Raw genomic sequence first — 25382 nt, 5'->3', positions numbered from 1 at the left:
TTTTACATTTATGTGATCACTAGGATTTGTCCAATACCTGCAATACAGTTCTTAATACTTCAGCAACAAGACTTCACACTGTGACTTTTAAGTATATTTGCTCATTCTGTATTTAAAGATGGCCAGATAGACACAAGCAAATATCATTTCGGCATAATTGTTGCAACCACTTCTTTCATTCTTGTAATAATTAAGTTATAATTTTGGCATTGCTCATATTCTGAGCTGCTGCTCCTCCTAGTCAACATTGACAAATGGTTTCATTAGGTGAGTATAAAGGGGATGATCTTGCACTGCTTGATTAGATCTAAAAGAATGTCAACACTGCCTGGTGCTATATGTTACTGCACAGTGGGTTCTTCATCAAGCTCAGACTTGGTTGGCACTCAATGGCATTTAGGGCTGCTACATTGATAGCATTTGTCCTGTAGTGTTCCCATGTGTAACACGATTTTAAAAGATTTACATGCAAAGAATAATTCAAAAGATGGTAAAGAGAGGTAGAAGGATAAAGGAAGTCACAAAGCAAAAAATTGAGTCAACAAGAATTTTACCTACAACAAAGTAGGACTGGTTAGACATAGAGGATGGATATTTATGACAAGGGGAGATATGTGCAGGGAGAGGCACTTTGCATGTACACACAGGGCTATGCTTCCGCAATATCAAAAAATATTCCCCAGCTCAAGCAGCCTTTTGGCCCACAGGAGACAAGAGCCCTACAGAACCTCAATGGACAGCTGAGTCCAAATAGAGATGAGGTGGTGGTGGGGAAGAACAAAGAAGATGAGTTGCTGGACCACAGTTGTGGAGCAGGATGTAGTGTGCAGATCTGCTGATCTAAATATTCCATACTTCCTGAATTAATGACCTAGGATTAAAATATAAATCATGTTTTCTTAATTCTGCAATTGCTTGTAGATGAATATTCCAGAACAATTATTTAAAGTGCAGTTTTTACTTCTAATGTACTGCTGCCCCCACCTCTTTCAAATAATAAAGTAAATGCAAAGTAAATTCACTTTCAGTAAATTTTACCCTAATTCCCCAATATACCTAATCTAACCCACTCTCCACAGCATAGACCCAATGCACTGTGGACTAATGTTTTGTTCTCATAAACTTCTATATGTTTCTACTACCTTTGTTCACCTCCTCTGAAAGCACTCCATGGGTCTATAGGTTTGTACTGCATAGAAATGGGCAGGAAAGGTACAAAAACTGAATTCTGGTAACGTATGCACCAGTGGAGGTGGAAAGTGGTTTATGTTAGGTCAATGTAGTGGTGGGAAAGGGGGTGGAAAGTTAAGTATTATTATTATTAAACAGGATTTATATAGCGCCAACATATTACGCAGCGCTGTACATTAAATAGGGGTAGTGCAATTCTTCCAGACGCGGGCCATAAACATTAGAATCAAATATCACATTCTTCTTCAGATACCTAAGGAGAATGTAATGTATCAAAGGTGCAATCACATTTTAAGCAGGCGATGGCAGAAAAACTTGATTTTTCAGAAAGAGGTCAGTAATGGAAGCCTACATCTCCATTCAGTGCAGGCTTTTTTTAAAAGTCAATAACTGTACACTAAAAATAGAAGACACGGGTTTTCTAAATACACAAAAGGAAATAAAACTCTCAAAGCTAATAATGAATGGATCGTCCAATAATGTAATTGAAAGCATTATATGCCATTTAAATTTATTTGAAATGTTTTCTTAGTAGATGGTGCAGTTGATCTGGCTTTCTGCATGTTTCCAATTGCGGCTGTGTAATCTCTGTGAACAGATGTTATGGAATTAGCAGCTCCTACAGAAGAGTTGTTGTGAGTCTGGACACAGCATTGTAAGCTTTTCACACAGCTGTCTCATACGTTCATGTTCTGTAAAATGAACATTTCTGGCTTCAGTTGGTTCAAATACCAGATCTATCTGTTGTGATGATATCAAGATGAAAGTAGAGGAAACCTGTCACAAACCATTCCAACTGAGCTTATGAAAAGTACATGTCAACAAGTATGCCATGGGCTGCACAAAAAAAAAAAAAAAGCCTCAGGATGTACAGCAGTCATCTTAAAATTGAGGTTTAATCTGCTTATATTTGCCCTCACCAGTTTCTCTTCCCCAGCCTGCTGTCAACATGCACTTTTTACCTTCTAAATAAAACATTTCTGTTTCAATGGCATATTACGGCAATTATTTTGCAGCCAGTGATTCTTCTCTGTACAGTTGTGGGGTGGGCACCTTTAGGGTGTTGTACATAGCTTCCTAAAAACATCACAGCACCCTGCCTTTATAATCCTATCAAGAGCCCTCAGCCCTGATGCAAGCTTTAGGCTAGCATTTAAGAGGAGGTATACAAATAGTAGAGTAGGCCATGTAGAGTTTAGCTGTGGGGAAAAGGCAAGATGGTGCTGGTTATCCTTCAAACAAGGGCTCGTTTCCTGCAATACTTCCTATACCTACCCTTAATTTTACCATGAATTGTTATATCAATGGGTTTTTACAATGTCCTTGATCTTTAGAGGTAAATAAAACCCACTGTCAGTAAACCCTAAGGACATGGATGGAGCAATGCTGTCATGTTAGCACTGCACTCTGCATCATCCAAGACTTCTCTGCCAGGAGAAGACTTCATTGGAAGTGGACCCACTGCATCACATGACCAGCCAATAGACATCTGATATAGGTTTTTGGGAAGGGCGGAGGGCACAGAGCCTTGAGTTTGGCATAAATGTACCATTCCATATCTTTGTGCTTTCTCTATCACTTTAAGAAATACTCAGTACTTATGCTGGGGTCAACTTTAGACGAAATGCCTTGGGCAAGCAGGAAGTGGAGCTCACAAAAGCACAGTATTCCAGCTTCCTGCACAGCTTGCGGGGGTGGGAGCCCCGGAATTTTTCACAACTCTCCCACCATTTTCCCATGTATCCCACTGAACAGAACTTGCTTAACCATGTGCAGGTTATGACTTTCAGAACATCTAAGTTTGGTTGGGGACTTATGGTGCCCTCTGTGAAGCTCTTGCCTTATTTGTTTATCCCAGTAGAGTCACTTTAAAACAGGCCTGCATTTTTAAAATAATACATCTAATGCACAGTCAAGAGTAATATGTTTATAGGTGAACTCCAGTCCTACCTTGCACAGTTCTTTCCTGTACGGATATTTCCTGTACTGATATTTCCCACTCAATTCACACACTCAGCTTCTCACCATGTGCATTAAAAGCGGCAAAAAGTCAGATAGACTATTGTCTTATTTCCTGGTTGGACGTCATCCAATATCAGCTAGACCAGTGGTCCAATGGAAGCAATGAGCAATTTGTGCCTCTCACATCAGTTTAAATGACACTAATAATCTTTTTGGCTATCTATAAGGGAGGCATTCTTCCCAATGACTACCACACTAATCCAGTATATTTTGTGAATATCATATTTATAGAACTGCTTCCCTAAGACCCAAACGTTATTTTAAGGCATCACCTATGTTAAAATGGTAAAGCAAGTTTAATATAGACCCTCTCGCCACAGCTATAATGCCACTGGTCCCACCCTTATACATATTGGTTTTCAGTTCATTAAGTCATGGAGCATTACATGTGAACATTACACAGCCACTGTGTCTAACAAGTGTAATAATTAAACCTGGTTTTGTTTTATTTATATTAACATGTTGATAAGAAGGAGTGATAAACCAAGGAAGCAAAACATTTTAGGAATGAATTTCAGCTTTATATAAAATTGCTGTACATATTCTGACATATTTTGTATTTCTAAATTAAATACCAACAATTCAAAAAACTAAACATAATGTTCCTTGGGTTTGATGTTTATACTATGTGACTTTATTGTGTATTACTAATGTAATCGGTTATGTAAACTTGTCAGGATTCATAGGTTTGTCCAAACTTGCTCAAGCTCAAAAGCTTGTTACATTGGTTGTAAATGTGCAGTATGTTATCAGATTTGCAACAGATTATTTGTTCTAATGTAGGGAAAAGCAAAGATTATTTATATGAGAGTGCAGATTATGAATTACTAGCAACCCAAAAACATTGTATACATTATAAATGCAGCACAAAGTCAATGAGGTTATCTATTCAGTCAGTGAGATAGAATAATGGTGGAATCCCAAGAGCAGAGCTACACGGTGAATGTAATCAGTTTAATAAATATGCTTTTTTCCTTTTGTTGCAAACTTGTAAATGTATGTACATAAAATAAATATCTGTGCCTGTCCTAAAGTGTTCATTTAATGCTTAAGGAATAAAATAAATAAATAAAGAAGTTTTCTTCCTTTATTCCTCAATCATTCTCTTTCTTCTGTTAGAACTGCCTGACCTTGCTCAGAGCTTTATTCCTTTAACTTTAGCCATTCATGCAGTGCCTAGCATTTGCCTATTGCAATACCAGGAACATACTGTAATCACCAGCCCTGGTCCCTTTAAGAGGAAGAAGTAACTGTGTGCAACCCAAAAAGTTTTTATTTTTATAGAACAGTATACCTTTCCCTTGTGAAAATTCGACCCCTAAGTAGTGAGAATCAGAGCTAAAGATAGAGCAGAAATATTTTTTGCCTTAAATCTGGGAATAATTTTTCCTACCCCTGCTTTGTGCTTTGTCTGATTGATTCACCCCATTATTATGGATCATACCAAAAGTGTGTTAGAATTTGGGATGATACTGTGACCAGCGAGTATTTTAATAGTGTCCCTAACCTGTAAATCCGCCATGGTGATTGCATAATTCATTGAATTTTTAAGATAATTTTTTGGGGGTATAAGTCTTTTCAAGACTTGCACAACTTGCAGCACATACACTGCTTTGCATCACTTCCAGTACCAGAATTAATTTTCTTCACATAGACAGATGTAAGACACCATGACAAGGGTGTAAAGGTAGATTTGTAATATCATTCTTTTTGTTTTTACAGTTTTGTGCCTGATAGCCTATCACTTCTTTATTCTTCTGTTTGTCTGGTCCTACTGGAAGACAATCTTCACATTGCCAATGAATCCTTCCAAAGAGGTAAATTTATCTTGTGTGGTTATAGAGCGTTCCATCATGTATTTTTTATAATACTTGTTATGTGTAATATTTATCATTTGTGTATTTTGTTTTCAACTAAATGATACTGTGTACATAACCCTAGTGGCCATAATTAATTTAAAAGGGTGGAAGGAATATCTAGAACCTGTCTTCTTGGAGCAGTATTCATCAAGTTTAACTCGACAGAATCCTATCCCATATCACTCCTTTTTACACTGGACACCACCCCCACCTTAAACTCAGTTTTTAATTCATTTATGTTTACCTTGCCTTATGTCAAACAGTTGACCTGTAAGTAACAATGTAACACACAAAAAGAATATTTTCTGTGTAGCAGGAAGTGGACTATAAGTTTTGCAAAATTTCTATTTTTTTTCTAGGCTACATATCCTGGGATCTCAATAATAGCAATTTTTTGTTTACTGCCAGCAAAAAAAAAGCTATTGGTTCAAAACAAAAAAAGTGGTTTGGTAATGCTGACATATGCCCTATTGGTTCTACATTGCTCATAAATATGGGGCATTATTATATGAGAATGTTATGTAAGTATTTTTATTATGAGATTAGACAGTAGTAGTAAATATCACACGTCAAGTAACCCCTGACCTTGACATTCCACCAAACTATCAGATGTTGTTGAGGCATTCAAAGTGAAATAAATATGTAAATATAAATCTTTCAATAGAACCACACAGTTTTAAAAATTTTAGATTGAATAATTACATTCTTGCACAAGCCCAGCACTTACTGCACTTACTCTTCTTGCCCCAACACAAAGTGAATCAAATCATTTAGAAATATGCAGCTTCATATGGGAGTTGCAATTGCTGGCTTAGTTTTCTAAGGGTGTGGGCTACTAGAATGTCACCCTGACCTTCTAATCAATAACCTGGAATCACAATTTGATTTACTTTATTGATGTCATACTACTTTCAGTAACTCACTAGGTTTACTAGAGAGTTGCCGGAATAATGTGAAAAGGACCTAAAAAGAGTAATTATCTAGAGGAGTTATTTGTGCCTACCCTAAACTTAAAATTTAGCTTTTTTTCTATAATTCCTCCTGTCAAATAGTATTGCATTTCCTGGTATGTAAAGGTGCCTAGCCATTTCTATGCACACAGCCTCATAGCTTTACATCTACAGTGTAAATCTTTGGCTCTGCTTCCTCCAACTTCTAGTCTTAGGCGATATGGTGACTGTCCTGTACTGCTCACTGTTCTGCTTGCTGGGGAATCCGATATGAGGAAGCAAAGACCTGCCTCTACCAACATGGTGGCCTCTACAGAGACTGAGTGCAAGGCGTGTAGATTTGACAAGACTCAGCTGGGGTAGTTGCTAATAAGGTGCTATAAAAGGGAAAATCCATATCAGACACGATGCTGTCTTTACAGATTTCTTAGCCATAGCTTTAAAGCATTTTTTTTCTGTTTCTTTATTAAACATATATTTTACCATGTTAAAAAAGCTATATTGTTCTTTGATAACAAATAAAAAAGCACATTTAAATTCTCTGTGACATTCTCAGAAAAATGCTTGTGTTGTTGGGACCAAACTGTACTAATTAACAAATATATGCTTCCACACTTTGTATTGTTGTCATGGCGTTTGATTAATGCAGGAAATTTGTACTGCACAGCTAAGAATTGGCTTCTCTGATGTAGAAGATATTCTGTAGCTGGCATTGTTTGTATAAACACTGAACTCCCCCCTCTCTGTGTGCTCTGTGTAAGCTCTCCTTTCCAGAGGCAATTTATTCAATATTTGTTCCCTTTCATGTAGCAAAAAAAGATTGCTCAGCTGTTTCATTGGTAAATAACAAACTATGTGCCATCCATTTGATATCTATTTTTATGTGTCACAGCACAAAATTGACAGAAGTGGCTATTTATAAGTTAGCCTAAAACACTAATGACATTCAGAGGAGATGAATATGAATTATTACATTTTGGTGATTGAATATTTTTCTTCTCTACAGAGGTCATAGCTGTGACCAGTATTATGCCGCAGAATTTCTCCAGCTAAAATTATACAAATATTGTTATTAGACAAAAGCCTGAACAAAATAATTTTTCCCCCAAATAAACAGTTTGGTACCTTAACCACCATGAATGTGGCAGCTTTCATCTCTTGTTCTAAGGCATAGGAGTCTGTCACCTAAATTAGGACCAGTTTTAACAGTTTTACATTTTGTTGCATTTTTCAAACATCTTGCTTGCTGCCTGTTGCACAGCTTACATAGGGATGAATGATAAGATATAAAATACCCCAATGCATCATATAAATGCATATCATTATGCCTTTACTCTGCTACATGTTTTATCCTTCTATCACTACTCCTCTGTTACCATTAGGAATTAAAACGGATCCATCACCTAACCCCTAGCCTTCTGAATAGACTCTGGGATAAATTTATTAAAGGAATATAGACTGTTCACATCGCAAAGTAAGATATCCCCTTCCAAGGAATTTTTAATTTAGCTTAGTACATGAGACTTTAACATTCCAATAATCTGCAAAGAAATATCCTGCCTTGCTAGATTTTTTTGCATGTGATTGGGTATTCTTTATAAAGTGAACTATCAATACATTCACCTACATCATTACATTCAGCTAAGTGAATTAACCATTGCAAGGAAAGTGAACTACTCAATTCTATTAGTAAATCAGCCACAATCCGTTATATCTAATCTCTCCTCCTATCAGAATTTTCCTTGGCAGCGCATTTGTATGCAGCACACCTGTTTGGCTCCTAGTGGTGTGCTTGCCCATCCTAATATAAGTGGTGCTGTACTTACATCAACTGCATTTATATAAAGGTTTAATAAAAATGTAGATTTTATCATAAATGTAAAATTGTATCATTGTAAACAAAACGGTGATACAAGCCCAAGCACTTACTCTGCACTTTCCTTGCAATAGATAATTTTATATTTCCAAACTCCCATTCATAAGGAAACCTGCTTGGAAAGCAGTCAGTCTCCCCTTGCTTCCCGCTTTTCAGGGTTCTAAGGAGAATGCACCCCAAAGTGGTGCCAGCAGAAATATCCCAAACATTAGCATGTATCCCACTCATTCACTGTACTACTCATTCCATGTTCATCCCAACAAAGGACCAGCAGAATGCAGAAGTGCACATTTACTGTTTAATGTGATCCTGCATATATGCAGTTTAATAATGGGCCCATTAATGCCCATTAACAATGCCCATTAAATGCAGGGATGCACTGAGTGGAGGACATTGCCGGAGACATGTTTTAAGGAGAAAAAAAAAACTTGTACAACTAATTGTATTTGAAAGGACGATTTTTTTTCATTTGAGTTTATTGAATTACTATTTATTCACAAAGCGTTTTGCTTCCCTTCTGCTTGTGCTTTTCATATTTAATTCAAAAGTTGTAAGAGTTTTTTTATTTGTGTTTTTTTGTTTTTATCATATAATACATTTCCCTTCAAAATGTTCCTATCACCAATGTAAATATGGCACTGGAGCATTGGAGTTCTTTTTGTTTTATCCTGGAAACTGCTCATTATCTGTTCTCTACAAAAGACACCTTATTTGAACTCTGGACAACTGGTATTGGCAGCCAAAGACACAGTATGTATAGGAGCAAATACCTGTATATCTGTGAACTGACCTATTCATACAGAATGTTGAAACTATGAGCTTCTCAATAATATTAGATGCTCATGCATCTTTACAGTCTTGGGTAAGATTAAATATGTTACTTTAAAATGGTTTATACATGCTAATGATTATACTGTATGCATTCCACTTGTCTCCAAGGTGTTTATTAAACTGACCTAATAAAAAATTTGAGCCTACTTATGCAGAAGAGTGCTTATCTTGGAGTGATTGTGTCACATCTGCTTATTTTTTAATTGGGCTGGTCAGAATATATCTGGGACTTGCTTTCCCTGACCAGATTGTATTCTAAATCTTAGTATTCAAGTGCTATTCATATTTATCTCCGCCGAGGAGCCATCCCCTGACAAAATGATATCCAAAGCAGTAAGGCTAAACCTGCACTTAAAAATTAAACACTTATAAAAGCCCATAAAGCTTTTTTATGAACTGTTTAGCATCTATAAAGATATTTTCAACCAGGATATGTTGGCAAAGAGGAGTATAAAAAGGCCTTAAACATTCCAAAAACGTCCAATTGTCCAAAAACGAGCATTTGGGAGGTGTTTATGGGTGTTTTAACTTCTTTTCAAACCTGTTGGATGTGTTGTTTTTTACAGCCCATCAAGAGAATGCTCTGGTGTGGACTAGACCATTGAAATGAATAGGAATTTCAAACATGGGCATTTAGGCAGATTATACGCCAGGTAAACAATCCATGTAGAGCAGGGGTGCCCACACTTTTTTGGCTTGCAAGCTACTTTTAAAATGATCAAGTCAAAATGATCTAACAACAATTAAAACTTGGACTTAATGTCTCCTGTGCGCGGTAGAGTTAATTTTGAAAGGCAGGGCTCCGCGATCTACTCACGTTGCCTCTGCGATCTACCTGTTGAGCACCCCTGATGTAGACCAGGACTAAAAGATTGACAGAAGTTCTAAGCCTGCCGTAATAATTCTTTGTAATACTGTTTGTGTATCAGGGTTGTATCTGGGTAAATCACAAGGAGGTGAAAAAAAATGCAACTTTTTTGGAAGCTTCAAACCTTTAACTATACTGTCAAAAAATGAGTATCCCATTCACAAAACCAAGAACCCATGTGAGAATTAATTTAAAACCTACCACTGGTATGTCTGGTATGTATGTTGTTGTGCCATTCATTTAGTATAGTGCCCCAACACATCTACAGTAAATTGGCTTCATGAAGTGCATAATACTAAAGATTTAAACGATAATACACCACACCAAGTAGTCCTAAGGAACATTGATTCGGCTGTTTTGTGCATCAGTGAATCCTCTTGTTGTAACTTTACATTTAGAACTACAGAGAACTGTACATTGTTTTCCAGCCTTCTAGCATTGTTGTCTTATATTGAATAAATACCATAGAATATTATGTGTACCTTACAAACTGAATCATGTCAAAAGTGTTGCAGGTTGTAGTTTGATTCTAGCTTTCTCTTCTTGAATTAAATAGATGTGGAGCGATGCTCATGCAGCATTAAATATTTACTTTGCCTGCTAAATGGAAATCAGATGCCAGAAACAGAAACCGCTGAGCATCCAAATCTTCACTTTCTGCTGTGTGTATCTGCCAAAGGGAAGACTAATATTGTCAGCCATGTGCCATACTGCATTAAACAAATTACCAGAGTGATTTACTATATGTGGGCCAAAGTTCTCCACATATTAAGTGAATGAAATGCATTTAACACATGTTTGTTGTGTATGGATTCATATAATCATCTTGATGCTGATGGAAATCGCCTTTAGTGCCAAGGGATGAAATCTGACCTTCTGCTTATATAAATAAGTGTGGTGATGGAGCGGAGTTGTTGAATGTCAGTCTCTAGGCATCTGACCTACAAGAGTTCTAAGCGTTCTCTTGTTTCTAAGCAACCACCTTATATCTTTAGCTTGATTTGTGGAGAATAGCAATTAATTCCAAAAATAAAGATATCAATAGTACTCCAAGGTACAAATTAAATATCATTGATAAATTCGATAAGTTCACTGGAGTTTACAAGTAATTGGCTCTTTCAAGGGACATAATACTGACACTTTGTCCAGATTCTACAACAGTCCCCATGGCTAAAGATGTCCTCAGAACCAAGGAAACTATTTGATATGCTCAACATATAGAGGAATGGATGTGGATCAGTTCACTGAAAACATTCGGCTAAATGCTCTTGGACTGTTGCTTCTGTGAGGCTGCAGTAGTCCAGTAAAAAGTATACACTCTCAAAAGGTAAATGTCCTGGTCTTTAAAATCCCTCAGAAGCTGTGTTTAGTGCATTTTGTGTTCCTTCCTATAGGGTTTATGTATAAATCAGTGAATCTGATCTTCAACACACATCCTGTGGTGGATAATGTTCCATGTGCAATTGTTTTCTAGACCCCCATTTGAAAGAATTTTAATTTAATGTCATTTTAGCAAAGCTACTTGTATTTAAATATGGTAACTAAATTTGTGGTTAGTATTTTGATATTCTTGCATATAGTCACCATGTGAGTTCATAGTGAAAGCACAGATTGCCTTTAAAAAGTGTGTGTATCTTTAAATTCTGGATTTTTACATATATTTTTCATGACTGTATTTTAGTTTCACCTGTCATATGCTGACAAAGAGCTCATAGAACGAGAACCCAGAGGAGAAACCCAGCAAGATGTTCTCAGAAGACTAGCCAAGGACCTTCCAGTCTACACCAGGACAATGTCAGGGGGTATATATTATTTTTCATTTTCCTGAATCTGCATTACCTCAATTCAGACATTCCTATAAAAAAGAGATGGGTCAAAGTTGATTCAGCACTGTTGGAACCACTAAAAACTGAATTTAGCTGAACACGGCTATAAGCAATACAATGCAATGCAATGTCAGAGAAACTTAAAAAGTAGTGGGATATAGCACTGCTGGATTTATAAGTTGAATATTCTTTATACATACTGTATAACATTATTGTATAACCTTATTATTGGACTCACTTCTTATATTTTTATGGCTATAGTACTTAGAAACCATGTATTCTTTCAAAAGTCCAAAGAATAATATAATAATATAAATATTTAGCCTCAAGATATTATGCAGCTCTATACAATATATTGGTGTTGCAGATGACAAGCCTGCATACACAATTAGTACAATGACACAGATGGAGAATAGAAATATCCACTAATATTATGTTGGCAATTTCTATGAGGTTTTTTTTAGATACATACAGCAGGATAAAGGAATGTTTGATGCAGAAAAAAACACTTTAATGCTGAAATGCCTTTTTTTGGGCTGCTTGTCCTTCATTGCAAACACACCTCAATAGGACATGGAGGAGAAATACAAAGCAGGTCAAACACAGCTTCATCACGACAAATACATGAAAACAATGCTCATGTACAAGAGCCCTAAGCCACCATTAGTACAGTTTCTATTGTAGGCTTTTTTTTACAGGGACATGCTGCTTTAAGCATTTTATGACTTTAAAAAGCTGTTGGATCGCAGAATCCAACTGGTAATATGCTGTAATTCCTAACCTCTCATCCTTGTTACTGAAGAGCCTTCTGCAATAAAACATTGGTAACACTTTTTAGAGAACAAAGACAAGGAATATAATAAGAACCTAGACAATGATGGTGTCTCGTTTAAACTTATTAATCGTTAGGCTGAATTTACTGCCAACATGAACAATAAACTCCCAACTCTTTTTTCTGCAGCTATCAGATACTGTGACAGATGCCAGCTTGTGAAGCCTGACCGCTGTCATCACTGCTCTGTTTGTGATAAGTATGAACCCGTTTTTCCTGTGATCATTTGTACAAGATTAGAAGCTGAAGAGACTGGTGGCAGAGCTCTCGGTGCTGTCAATGTCTGCTGTTCTAAATGATGTTCTTGTTTCAGCTGGTAGGCTTATTGACAGCACTGGCCTATGCTGACGTTGATTATCTTGAATTGAATAGAGGCCAGCGTACCATAATTAGCCACAGTAAATAATTGGGTTGTGGAGGGGAAGACGTTTATACCTGGCACAAGCTGAAGGGCGCTTAAAATGACCCAGATGACTGTTTCTGAATTATTTGAGAGGTACTTCGGGATAAAAGAGAAGAAATATGTTGGTGAATAACACAAAAATAACTGATTATTTAGTCTTTATAGGGAGTACACTGATGCTGGCTAGCCATGTACTGTGTAGGAGGATCTAATTTGTCCTTTAAAGGGGCCTAGTAATCCACTCTGCAACACCCCTCTTGCCTACTAGACTTCTTTGTAAAAAGATAATCGTTTGTACGAGATTTAGAAATTTATAGTGCAAGTTACTGTAAGTGGAACTAAACCTAAATATAAAAAAATGTGAGCTGGCTGGTTCTTTGCAGAAGGGGTGGAACATGGAACATGTCCCTTCTGCAGATACACTTACCTGCCTGATCACAATTGTTTCTTTAATGTACACTAAGCTGTGCATGCCCAGCCCAGTATACAATCCTGGCATAGCTGGCTACCAGAAATGAATGAGCTCCTGTGCCCATGTTATTCTGGCCAGGCCAATCAAGATGGTCAGATCCCTAACCTTTAGAGGACCTGATAAATTTGCTGGTGCTGGAGCATGGAGAATTGAGTTTATATTAAAAAAAATGAACAGGTAGGTAAGTTTGTTTTGTTGCAAAAGAGACATAGCCTGTCCCTTCTATAATAAAAAAAACCTGTCTTACAGTTTAGTTTTTTTTTTAATTTTTAGGTTTATTTTTACTTTAACTTTAACTTAGGCTTTTCTTTTGGCTATGTTTTTCTCCATGGTAATCGGTAGGCAGCTTGAGCTCAGTTTTTATTGAATTGTGACCAATAATAGACATACATTTACATGGGCTGAAAACATTGTGCAGCAATATGGTCTGTCTGTTGGTTGGATCATCACTAATTCTTTTCCTCATGAGCAGGATCCGCACTCATTAATAGTTATATTTCTCTTACAGATAGCAGTAAATTGAGTAAGGGTTGGTTTACTGTAAATGATTGTTTACATGAATATCCTGGCCTATCCATGGCACTTGAGGATTGGCGTTAGCCCTGACCTAGACTGTGGTTACCCATAGCACCTTAGCAGTCAGCTTGCAGAGTGGCTTTTGCCTGAGTTTTACTAAATTACAATTATATGGTCATATCTACTGGTCAAATGTTATTAAAGGATCAATATTATAAACCATTATCCTTGTATGTTAACTGTCCCCAAAGAGGGATTTCACATTTAACCTGTGTTCTTTTTATCATTTTAGGTGTATATTGAAGATGGATCACCACTGCCCTTGGTATGTACCACCACAAAATATTTACTGATAATACTTAATTGAGGACACCTCTAAGCACTGGGAGTATTTTAAAGTCATCACATACCATACCATACAAGAGGTGCAAATATTTTATATGAAGTTTGCTTCTCTTAGGTAAAATTCTTTCTGCTTTCTGTCATGGTGAAATAGAATGGGACTTGGAAAAAGCTTTCAGTGTTTCGCTGTGCATAAAATTATCTATATCTGACATACCAGACTGAATGTGTCACTGCTTTAAAGTTGGATATCTTGGCTTATTTTTGTGAAACGTCATTGTGATCATTTAAAATGATAATAATATTAACCGTGTCAGTGACCTTATTTGCAGAAAGTGCTCATACATAAAATGTTAACGTAAACGGCAGCCAAAAGCTGAGTACACAGTTTAAACACATTTATTTCAATTGTTTTACCTGCTAAAATATTCATGATTCAGCATTCTTTTGTGATTTACACATTTTTGTCACTCAGCATAATCAGGATCATTATTTCAGATCTGGATGCATACAAATGTGTCATTCATATTAAACAACCAGGTTAATTCTATTTTTTTAATGCTGGCTTAGAAATAAAAGTAAGTATCTGACTTGTTGCTGTGTATGATGGGGACTCTTTCCAATTCTCATATATAGATTCTAGCTGTACTGTCTGACTCTTCTGAATTCTTTTTTATGAATAACTTGCAGAAAAAAATGTGAACTCGCAATAAAGTTTGAGTGAAATGCATAGATAACAAGGACCCTCTCTGCATACAAAATCTACAGAGACTTTGATCAAATCAGTATGGATTCAAACAGGTTTTATGCTTTCTCCAATATGAGATGAAGACACCATGCTGTTTGTTTGGTTCTCCCTGTCCAAGTTCTATCATGTGAATCATCATGAGGAAAATAATGTGTTTGAATTGAAGCCAGGCACATAGAAACTGAGACAACTTGCTATACTAATTTGAGGGACCACATACATAATAATTATGGCCAAGTATAATATATAATCAGAGAGGCAGTAACAGGGAACCTTTCCAGATTTAGTTATATAATCCTTTTTGTTCTTTGGATCTTGCTAGGTTTTGGATTTAGCCTTGTAGGTTTTGATTCTGCATGGTATCTTCTGGGTATAGTTCTGCCACAGTCCATAGTGTTGGCATTAGGCCACTGTTTTGCAGTATGATCTTCTGATGGAAAAAATCTGGAAGTGTTACAGAGCAAAATATAAATCCCATTGCAGTAGCATAATACATCTGGAAGTTATATTCATCAACCTATCTGCTGTCATTTGCTAGGGACCTATACCCAACACCTCCACATTCTGCTGCTCAATGTCCCCAGCCTCCAGCCCTTCAAACCTGTAGCCTTGTTACCCATAACAAAAGTCTGGAATATTACAGCCCTGACCTAAGCCTTGGATGTTGTTGTCATGTGTATATCTATTTCTAGAAAACACCTAGTAATATAAGTGCTTTGGGAATATACTTCATTTGGCTCCAACTGGTGCAAGAAACATGATTTACATGTCTGCCAGCTTTTGCCACCAAGTCTTACTGCTGAGCATCTGCATCAGCATAGCCTGTTGCACTGCACAATTCTTGGCATTCTCTGGGACAAATCACTGCCCATCTCCAAGCAAATTCCATCAAGTGTGGGAAATTTAAATAATGACTTCTGAGCAATGGTTTCTTGAAACTAGGATGAAGAACTGCATTTCATGATTCTATGTGCAACGTTAATTTTTATATAAACTTGTCAAATGAATAATAATCTATAAAGCAACAATGAGAAAGGAGTGCAGGTAAAACTTTTTTTTTTTTGTATTTTATTGAAAATTTTCCACAGAAATACAGAAAAAAGGAGAGGTTATGGAACAATAAACAACAATAAAGTGCAAAAAAAAACAGAACAGAGTTATTATACCAAACGTAAAACCTTTTTTAATTATCCAAACGACAATCCAACCAGCCCTAAGCCTCACTTTTAAAAAGTCCAGCAACTGAGCTCTAATATTAGATTGTTGAATTACACAGAAAGGCTTAGTGCCTACCAAGGCAGAGTTTGGGACCAAATCAGGTAAGTTCAGGCTTATTTAATGTGGACATGATGCCCAGGGACAACAGTTAATGCATTTCATGTGCTAATTTGCTGCATCAGTTTAAAATTTATACCAGCAATGGCATTCCTGAACAACAGATGTGAATGAGATATGGAAACAAGGTTTAGTACTTAGTACGTTTAAAATACTTCATACATAATATTAATGGTCTAAAGTACTGAATGTTGTAAGGCTTGAAGCTTTTAGACATCAGACTGATTTTTTTCTTTCAGACAAATGCGTATTTACATACATTTGAGCTAGAATGTAATAAATAATTGACTTCATAATTAAGAACCATGGAAGCAGAAAAAAATATTTTTCTTAGATGTAGAGTTGATAAAATCATAATAAAAGATAAATCAAGCTGAAGGATAAACCCATATTGCCCTTTAAAACAATCTTCATCATTCCACTTGTTAGTCTTCTAAGTGAAATCCCTCTGCAACAAAATGTTTTGTACATGATGCCTAGCTCTCATAATGGCTCTACCATTGCTCCATAACCTGATTTGTGCTTGTTTATTATTGTAGGGTGAACAACTGTGTTGGATTCTCAAACTATAAGTTTTTCCTGCTCTTCTTGGCCTATTCTCTGCTGTATTGCCTATTTATTGTTGCCACAGATCTTCAGTATTTTATCAAGTTTTGGACGGTAAGTTATTTTCATGTCTACTGTAGTTTGCATTTTCCCTAATCCACTACTTTGTGATCATACAGCCCACAAACATTGATCCACCATAGTTCTCTACAAAAAATTACCATAAGGAGACCTTTACATGTTCCAAGTATTGGCAGACAGAGTAATTGTAGCACTATATTATTAACAGGCCGTTATCTTTGGTTCTTCAGAAAAGGCAGAGACTTGTCAGGGATAAAAACTTCCCCTTGGAATATACTAGTTACATGACAAAAAAAACCGTTCCCCTGGTTTCAATACTCTGAGTTACTGAAACAGTAGTGTAGAGCTAAATTATTTAGTTTATTTAGATATAGACTGTTGACTTTCCCGATTTGCACATTCCTCCCAGGTTAGTATTACAGACAAAGGGTCAACATTACACATTATTGTGATTTCCAAGAGATACAAGATCACAGCTGGAGAACTATGCTTTGGTTGTATCCACCAACATCATCTATGTTTAAAAGCAAGTATGAAATGTCAAGATACTAATGGCCTTTAACTATGAAAATGTTTGAAATCACCCGTTACTATAAAATAAATTCAAAACCAATTTTATACCAGGAACACCCTAGGAGTCCCAAAACCAAGGAAGCTAAAGTATGCAAATTGTAAGACATTCTAGAGACGGCTATAGATTGCCTGCTTCCAGGCCACGCTTTATTCACCTGTTACCTGTAATATTATCTGTCATTATCTTTTGCCAACACGGAGATACAGGAGGCAGCAGACCATCTCTCCACGTCTATAGAACATATTAGAAGTTTTATATTTGGGTGTCTTTTGGTGTGAAGGAGCCTGGAGTTTTAGGTGCTTAAAGACATGAAATTAAATCTAGCTGCCTTCATTATAGTCTAAGAATCAGTTAAGCATATTTGCATTCTGGCAGGTGTACTTTAAATTTAAGCTGTTGTCCCATAGCAATTATTCTTCAACATTCATTTTTCAATGCAGGATTGAATTTAACTGTTGGCTTTTAGGCAACGGGTAATTTGTGTAAATACGGTCAGTATGATATAAAATGTGGTGGTTCAAAAAACATCAAATAATTAAATTACCAAATGCACTGAAGAGGCCAATAAGCTTAAAGTTTCTTTCCATTATTTTCTGCATTTTTTTTTACTGAATCTGCAGAACAATAGCACCAAAGATTACAGACATGAAATCCACTAGGAATTTTAAAACGTCACAATTGTAACCAAGCATAGTAAAAGTCTACCCCCTATGTAGTTGGTTGTAGTTATGGCTGAAGTCACTGTCCTTAATCTCGCTGTTAACTCTTGGCTTGGATTATATGGTCCAAACAGGTCTGGAAATCTTTTGAATTATTAGTTGGCAAGACTGTGATGTATGTGTCAATCTATCCCTGATGGAAGGGGAATAGAGAAAGAGGATGACTCTCTGTACAAACTCTGTTGAAGTTAATCTTCATACAGTATTCTAACTTCACCATATTCGGTTTTAGGAATTTAAATGTTGTAAGTTAATACAAAGTTGGAATAACTGCCACAATATGATTGGATCTTTTAAAGGAATTTTCAATGTTTAAATATTACATAAAAATATAATTGCATTTTTAATGACTACTACAAGAAATTGCCAAATGTAGATTTTGTCTGTTTACTAGGAAGTGATTTTATACAGATGGCAGAGAACTGTGTGTTTGCCTTGACTGACAATTATCAGATGCTTTTGCTTCTTTTATCCAAAGATTTCATTCCAATTTCAGTCATCCTTCTCAGGGCTGGATTTCAGTTTGGTAGCCTCCCAATTTCTTTTTGTGCCATCCTTTGGACTCCAGTTTTTTTCATACAGCTTAGTACTAAGCATACTGTATAGTATAAATTGTGTCTTTGAATTAGTTAAATATTGATTGAACAATTAAAATAGTGAATAAACCACAAATATTTATGGCCTAATCTGAATTCCTTGTAATCCACCATAGCCAGATTGAGGTAGGTGGTTCTGCTTCTTACTGCCTGTGTTTACATGGTGAGTCTTAAAGTGACCCTTTGGTCACTGGGTTTCATATGGGTTCTCTTACTTTGTTTCTAAAGACTTGTGGGTGGGCCATTCAGGCCAGACATCAAAATCCAAGTGCCACAATTTATTTTTTTTGGCCACTGAGCACCAACATTTCCCCATTGCCTTCTGGTACTTCCATGGTAGGGGTTTACATTGTGAACCAGACGGAGGATCTTTTTCCACCCATTCAGCATTGAAAAAAATCTGTTTACTTCTGCTGAAAAGAAATTGTGGCACTTGGATCTTCAATCTATTTCTGCCTGTAGCCACTCCTCCTTCCTAGGAATCCTCCCCAACTATGTCATTTGAAGCTGGATCTCCTGTCCTCTTGTTTTTATTACTCTTATGCAGGGATAAGTCAAGCTACCCAGCTGTTTTTCCAACTCTGATCACAGGGTCTGCAAGTGATTCAGTTTCTAATTTACCTGCAGCCTTAGCGGCATCTGAGCTTTTGGTTGAAGATTCACTCCCGTCCCTAAATGAAATGAGCTCCCCTGAGCTCCACTGCCAATAATCCCAAATTTAGGGATGCTACTTCAACTTTTACTGATGTGATATGCAATATTCTAAAGATCGACCCTTCTACTGGTACAATATAGGGCCTTGGGTTTATAGGGCTCCTAAGGCCAAAATAGCATTCCCTTTGTAACTGGTTTTCCAGTTATTTTTCTATGAAAATTGGAAAGAACCGGATTGTCTTTTGCTATTACTAAGTGCCTGTTGTCTCTGTACCTGTTGAGTAGGAATTTTAGTGGTCCTTTTTTGCTGTGGGAATCTCTTACCTTAACAAGGTGACTGCAATACTGATAGAAGCCATGCCTGTTTTGTTAGGGGTCCAAATGTGTTTATTGGTCTTTGCAAGAACCAGGGTCTCTTTAGTGGTTCTACCTTGTACCTGGTTCTGGAGATTCTCCTACTCTGCGTAATCATGGTCCCTCGCTCTAAGGACCTTAGGCTCTATAGTGTGTGGAACAGAAGTCTGTGGCGATAGATTTGATGTCTGTGGCTGGTACACTACAATAATTCTTCTTTAAAGGGAAGAAGAAAGCGTTTGTTAACTACATTTATTTTCATTCTTTAATTTTACTTTTGAGTGAAGCTTTTTAATACATTATATTCCAAAATATCAAATACAGACCAATGTCCACCACAAATTTCCCCAGTTTGGTCTGCTTATGTATTGACTTTGTGTTCAATAATCTGTTGCAGTGATTTTCAACCACTGTTCCGTGGCACACTAGTGTGCCGTGAGAGATCTTCAGGTGTACCATGGGAAATTATCCAATTACCATTGTTGAGTGTCTTTGCTGTATGTACTGACAGAGTAATGTAATACTCTTCCATGTCAGTGGGTGGCAGTAGGTAGCTTAATTGCCTTGTTTGCTCTTAGAGACAAGAAAATTAGCTACAGTGTCATTTTGTAACATTTTTGATTTGTGGTGTGCTGCAGGATTTTTTCAATGTAAAAATGTGCTGTTGCTCAAAAAAGTTTTAAAACACTGATCTATTGTATGTTATTATTCTCAAATGTTTTTTGAGAATGCATTATAGTTTTTGGTTTTAACTAATAAAATATGCATAGGGGACAGTCTGATACAAATGCATACGTAATTAATAACATCTTATCCTAAAAAATAAAAATATATTCTATTGCAGACCCTAGATGTGGTGGTTGCATTAGTTTTCTTTTTTCAGCATGTTCTCCTGGTGAACCTGCAACGAACAAACCTCCTGGCCTAGGTTGACCACAGTATTTCACTGCTCTATGAAGTATAGCCTGTATAAAGTATAAAAAATCCTCTATATCATCTAAGGCAGTGGTCCCTAACTTTTTGTAGCTCATGGACCTCTGAATCTACAGAGACTTCCCCCTAAGTGATATCATAATGCCAGAACCTGCCCACTCTCCCATCGCAGGCCTGAGCCTGTGATAGGAGAGTAGGCGACTTGTGTTTTGAGACACGACCCACCCAACCCCCTGCTGGGGGGTGCACCAGACCACCTGTAAGATGGGGCCGCTGATCAGGGACCTCTGATCTAAGGGCATTACAATATATTACATTTTTGTGCTTGGGCTTAGGTAAAGCCTAAATGTTTAGGGGTCCCCAGGTCTGGCCGGCTCTGGCCTTCTCCTGACCACGTTAGTGGGTGCACTGGCCAGAGCCAGTTTCTTCCCCTTTGAGTGACACACTGCATTTAGTGGTCCCCGGCCTGCAAAAGGTTGGGGACCACTGGTTTAGTGTATGAAATGTAATCATAAAAATATGATCCTGATTTAATAAAGCTCCTCAAGACTAGAGAGGAAGTTATTAAAAAATGTGAAAAGGCTATCCAAATGGCTTTTAGCTCAGCTTTGCAGTAATAATCAGTAAAAGTATTGCACATTTGCACAGAACGTTCCATTTAGTCTGAATACTGAATCCTTCTGTGTTTAGAATAGGGACAATAATAAGTTCTTATAATTGTAAATCTGAATGTTCAGTTCCTTAATGATGACCTTTATCTGCTCAGCAGTCTCCCTTGTACTTGCAGCGAAGGCTGAAAGGTCAGACCTGCTCTGCAGATAATGTATGTCTCTCGTGCCCTTTTCTCTATCTAATCACCTTTCCGTTGTCTTGCCTTACAGAACGGTCTGCCTGACACACAAGCCAAATTCCACATCATGTTTTTGTTTTTTGCGGCTGCCATGTTTTCTGTCAGTTTGTCCTCCCTCTTTGGATATCACTGCTGGCTTGTGTGTAAGAACCGATCTACATTAGGTAAGTTTCAAAGGATCTTGTGTTATAAAATGTGTGTGTGCACAGGCATTACCCAACCTCCCCACTTCTACAGCATGTTCCCTCATTCATTTCTTTTTCATTTTGTTTCTGGAGAAACTACTTTTATTCCTCCCATCGCTGAGCTTGTCATTCCAGGAGTTCAGTTTGCATTGATGCACACCCCCAGATCTACATCTACCCAGAGTGCTTTCTTCTTCTTTCTACTTTTCGTATGTGTACACATGGAGTGGGACAGGTGGAAGGTGGTCAGAGTTATTTCGGTTCACAAAATGTTTGTGTTGCCAGCTAAAGCACATTAGATTTCTGGAAGTTCAACCAGGTATTTTTGTAAGATACATGGAGGGTCCATGATATTTAGTTTGCATCTTGGAATTTTGTATTAGAAAAGCAATCACTGTCTGTATTTTAGTTAGTGGCCTGTGCAAACCATTTCAGATGTCCTAGGAAGGGAATGGAGGTCCCACTCCTCTGAGTCAACAAAGAACACTGCTTTGAAAATCATAGAACTTGTCACCTAATATGCGACTATAGGAGATGAACTGCAGACAAATAAAAACACCAGCTAATGGGGTGTACATATATTAAAAGAAAACATTAAAATACCTGCTATGATAAGTACCTAAATCTGACTTAGTATCAGGCTTTTGTAATCCCCTATACAGCAGAGCTTAGAGTGGGAGGGGAGGAGGCAGCACAGTTAAATATGCTAACTGTAGGAAAAAAATGAAGGGTGACCTCAGTGATGTACTATTCAAAGAACTGAAATCCAAGTGATACAAACTAGTGGGCCAGGGACATTAAGGCTGGATAGGTAAGGACAAAATAATGCTGGATATCCTCCAGCCTAGAAACAAGGTCAGGTCTATTTGAGTTGTTGCAGCTTCTAATGTGCACTGTGAGAAATCAGAGTAAGCAGTGTCAGTACAAGGGGGAAGCCTGTGCAACTATACAAGACTGAAGGCAACAATATGGAAATAGATGCAAACTTCTAACCCAGCCAAATGAATTTTATTAAATTTTGTGTCCCTAGTATATCTTTGTCCAGACATTAAAGCTCAACTTTAGTCAGCTTGTAAAAGCACAAAGTAGATTCATTCTGTATTAATAATACATTATTGGATTACACATCAAGCAATGTATAGATATTCTCTTCTGAAGTGCATGTACAGCAGAGTGCCGATTGGGGGAAAAAGCAGCACAAGGAGCCAATCAGTTCATGTGCCAAGAAGAAATGTAGAGAAGAGTGAAAACTGAGCTCCTCAAAGTGCTGCTTCTCCTTCACTGTCAAGTCACTGCCTGGTGCAGGACTTTAGCAGATTGGAATTAGTGGAAATGAGTTGAATTATCATCACCCTCAATCAACACAGGACATCTTGTGGCAGAAAAAAGTACTGTGGGGAACAACTCCAGGTTCAAGCTGAATATTGCAACAAAGGTTGCTTTTATTTTATCTTTATATTATACATTTTTTATGCTTTAAACATATTCCATCATCTTTTCTTCTAGGTAAGAGAACTTGTAAGTGTTCCTCTGTCTGAGCTTTGTGTTTGCAAATAACATTTTTATATAACTATGATAGGCACAATAGATTGTGAGCTCCTTTGAGGGAGAGTTAGTGACACGACTATGGACTATGTACAGCGCTGCGTAATATGATGGCGCTATATAAATACTTTGTAATAATAATAATAATATTGAGCATGGCAGTGTCCATAGAAACTGGTCAGATTCTGCCTGCCTCTTTCTTTATCTTGTACTGAAAACAGATTTGTTGGTTTGGACAACCTTTATTTTTACAATACGTGATACTTGTCCGTTCCTCTGACTTTAGAGCTATGCTGAAAGCCTGCACTGCACACTACACAGCAGTAATTGCCATGCCTGGCTTCACAAATAAGGAGCAGGCACTTAACAAGCCTTGCTTTGCCTTCAGCCTATTCCAGACTATTTCCAAGAAATTGTTCTGTTCCTCATTTGCCCGCTCTGCAGACAGAACACAGTGCCTCCTATTATGAGACTTCAGTGGTTCTGATGAATCATGGACTATTTTTATGGTTTTTACATTTATTTTTTAATGCTTGTGTATTGAATCTTTTGTACTTCTGCTGATATACACACGTTTGTGCTCTTTATTTGTCATTATAGGATGAAATATTGTTGGCTTCCTTCTGGTTGTGCCCATAGCATGGCTGGCTGTGTGCCTACATTACATTAACCCTCCGAATCATGGTGTCACCCTATAGTCTGCTCAGTACATGGCGCTTTATTGAATTTCCTAACTTGATTACTTGCTTCACATAAAAGGAAATTTCTAATATTGCAGTGCGATATAATATAAAATAAAATATAACATGAAAATGAATTTTATTACAAGCTTCTAAGGGCTAGAAATCAGCACAATTAAGTGAAACAAAAATGTCACTGTAACTTTTATAGTCACCTACAGCATATTTTTAAAAAAAAGTCCTCATTCAGTCTTTGAGGTTAAGTAGACCTATCATTACCTTTGCTTGTCTTAGTAATAACATTTTTATCACATTGCAAATAAAAGGAACAGATGGCAAGTTCCTATTTGCATAAAAAAGCAGTATTTGGGACAGATGATGTGCCTGGGTGATGTGCCTCATATAGGGAGAACCAGAAATAATTGCAGATCTATAATTAATTTATTGAACTACTTCACTTGTCATGAGCCCAATACAGCAGCACTCTGGGAAAATTGTGAAGACCAGGATTTATTCACGTTTATGGCATTCAGAAGGGTAACCACATTGGTTTCTGCTACTTGTTCACCATCAAGGTGTGTAGGGCTGAGTGTGTATACAGATCTCTTTTATGTATTGCATCGGTGTATATAGCTTTTTGTCTGGAGTTCAGCTGTTTTAGTCCTGATATATTTTGGATAGAATGCAGACATCTTGACAAATAAAGCAATGCAGAAAGTGACTTGATTTGACATTTTTGGTAGTAATCTGTCCATATAGATATGGCGTTATTAGGGATAACAAAATTCATTTTCCACAGCTGAATGTTCATCCAGGTGTTCTCCTTTTTGTTATGCTTTTGGCCATCTTTTGCACATTGTAATAAAGGTTTAATATGTAAGTAATGAGTAGTAGTAAGGGTTTAATAAATATCGATCAGGTAAATTATCTGAAATTCCCAGCTTTGCCACCTGCCATGGTCATTACATTGAGCTCTTTGGCTTCTTTACGTCATAGGATAAATGTAGGTGAGAAAAATAGGGTGGAAACTGCCAACCATGTAAGAGTAATCAAGAGGGTATATTGTGTGCCTGCCCCTAAGTTGAGCATAAGTGGAAAAAAAAAAAAACAAGAAAAGCTGGGATTTAGAGGCAAATTGTGTGAAGTATATTTTTTGGTAAGCTATATTATAAGTCATATAACATACATGCAATACAATGTCAAAACATGAAAGAAAAATAGTCAAAGAGGTCCCATCCCCTTTGCAGAGCCTCAAAGGGGGATAAGTTGGGACTGACGTTCTAGACCAAAATGATCCCTGGTGGAAAAACTTTACATCGTTAGAGATGTAGTATTCTGTTGCGGCGCGTTTTGCCTGTACTGGCTTCCTCAGGTAAACTGCAGAAAGAAACTGCATATGAAAATGACATATGTAGATACAATTCAGATACAATGCTATTTAGTTAAATTAATAAATAAATATACACTTATAAAGCAATAAAGTAAAGATCTTTATCACAATAGTAATCAGTGTTCAAGAGTTACCCATAATGTTCACACATCAAAAAAGTTTTGATAATACCATATAAATAAAACACATATGTGTAGGGATCTA

General features: G+C 37.0%; 1 protein-coding gene across 2 annotated transcripts in view; it reads left to right on the top strand.

Annotated features, from left to right (window-relative positions):
* Window positions 1-25382, top strand: part of ZDHHC2 (zDHHC palmitoyltransferase 2) — a 54265-nt gene that overhangs the window by 15765 nt on the left and 13118 nt on the right. For both annotated transcript variants that reach the window (XR_011919969.1, XM_072406189.1), the window contains exons 3-8: window positions 4936-5030; window positions 11279-11399; window positions 12385-12454; window positions 13939-13971; window positions 16611-16731; window positions 21410-21542. Coding sequence is in view for 1 of the 2 variants with exons in the window: in XM_072406189.1 (XP_072262290.1) it covers window positions 4936-5030; window positions 11279-11399; window positions 12385-12454; window positions 13939-13971; window positions 16611-16731; window positions 21410-21542 (573 nt within the window). In the remaining variant the exon portion in view is untranslated. The remainder of the gene's footprint in view (window positions 1-4935; window positions 5031-11278; window positions 11400-12384; window positions 12455-13938; window positions 13972-16610; window positions 16732-21409; window positions 21543-25382) is intronic.

The sequence above is a fragment of the Pyxicephalus adspersus genome, chromosome 3 (genome assembly GCF_032062135.1).
Source record: "Pyxicephalus adspersus chromosome 3, UCB_Pads_2.0, whole genome shotgun sequence".
In the NCBI taxonomy this organism is placed as follows: Eukaryota; Metazoa; Chordata; class Amphibia; order Anura; family Pyxicephalidae; genus Pyxicephalus; species Pyxicephalus adspersus.
The sequence above is the reverse complement of the archived record's forward strand: the minus strand, read 5'-3'. Positions and strand labels throughout refer to the sequence as shown.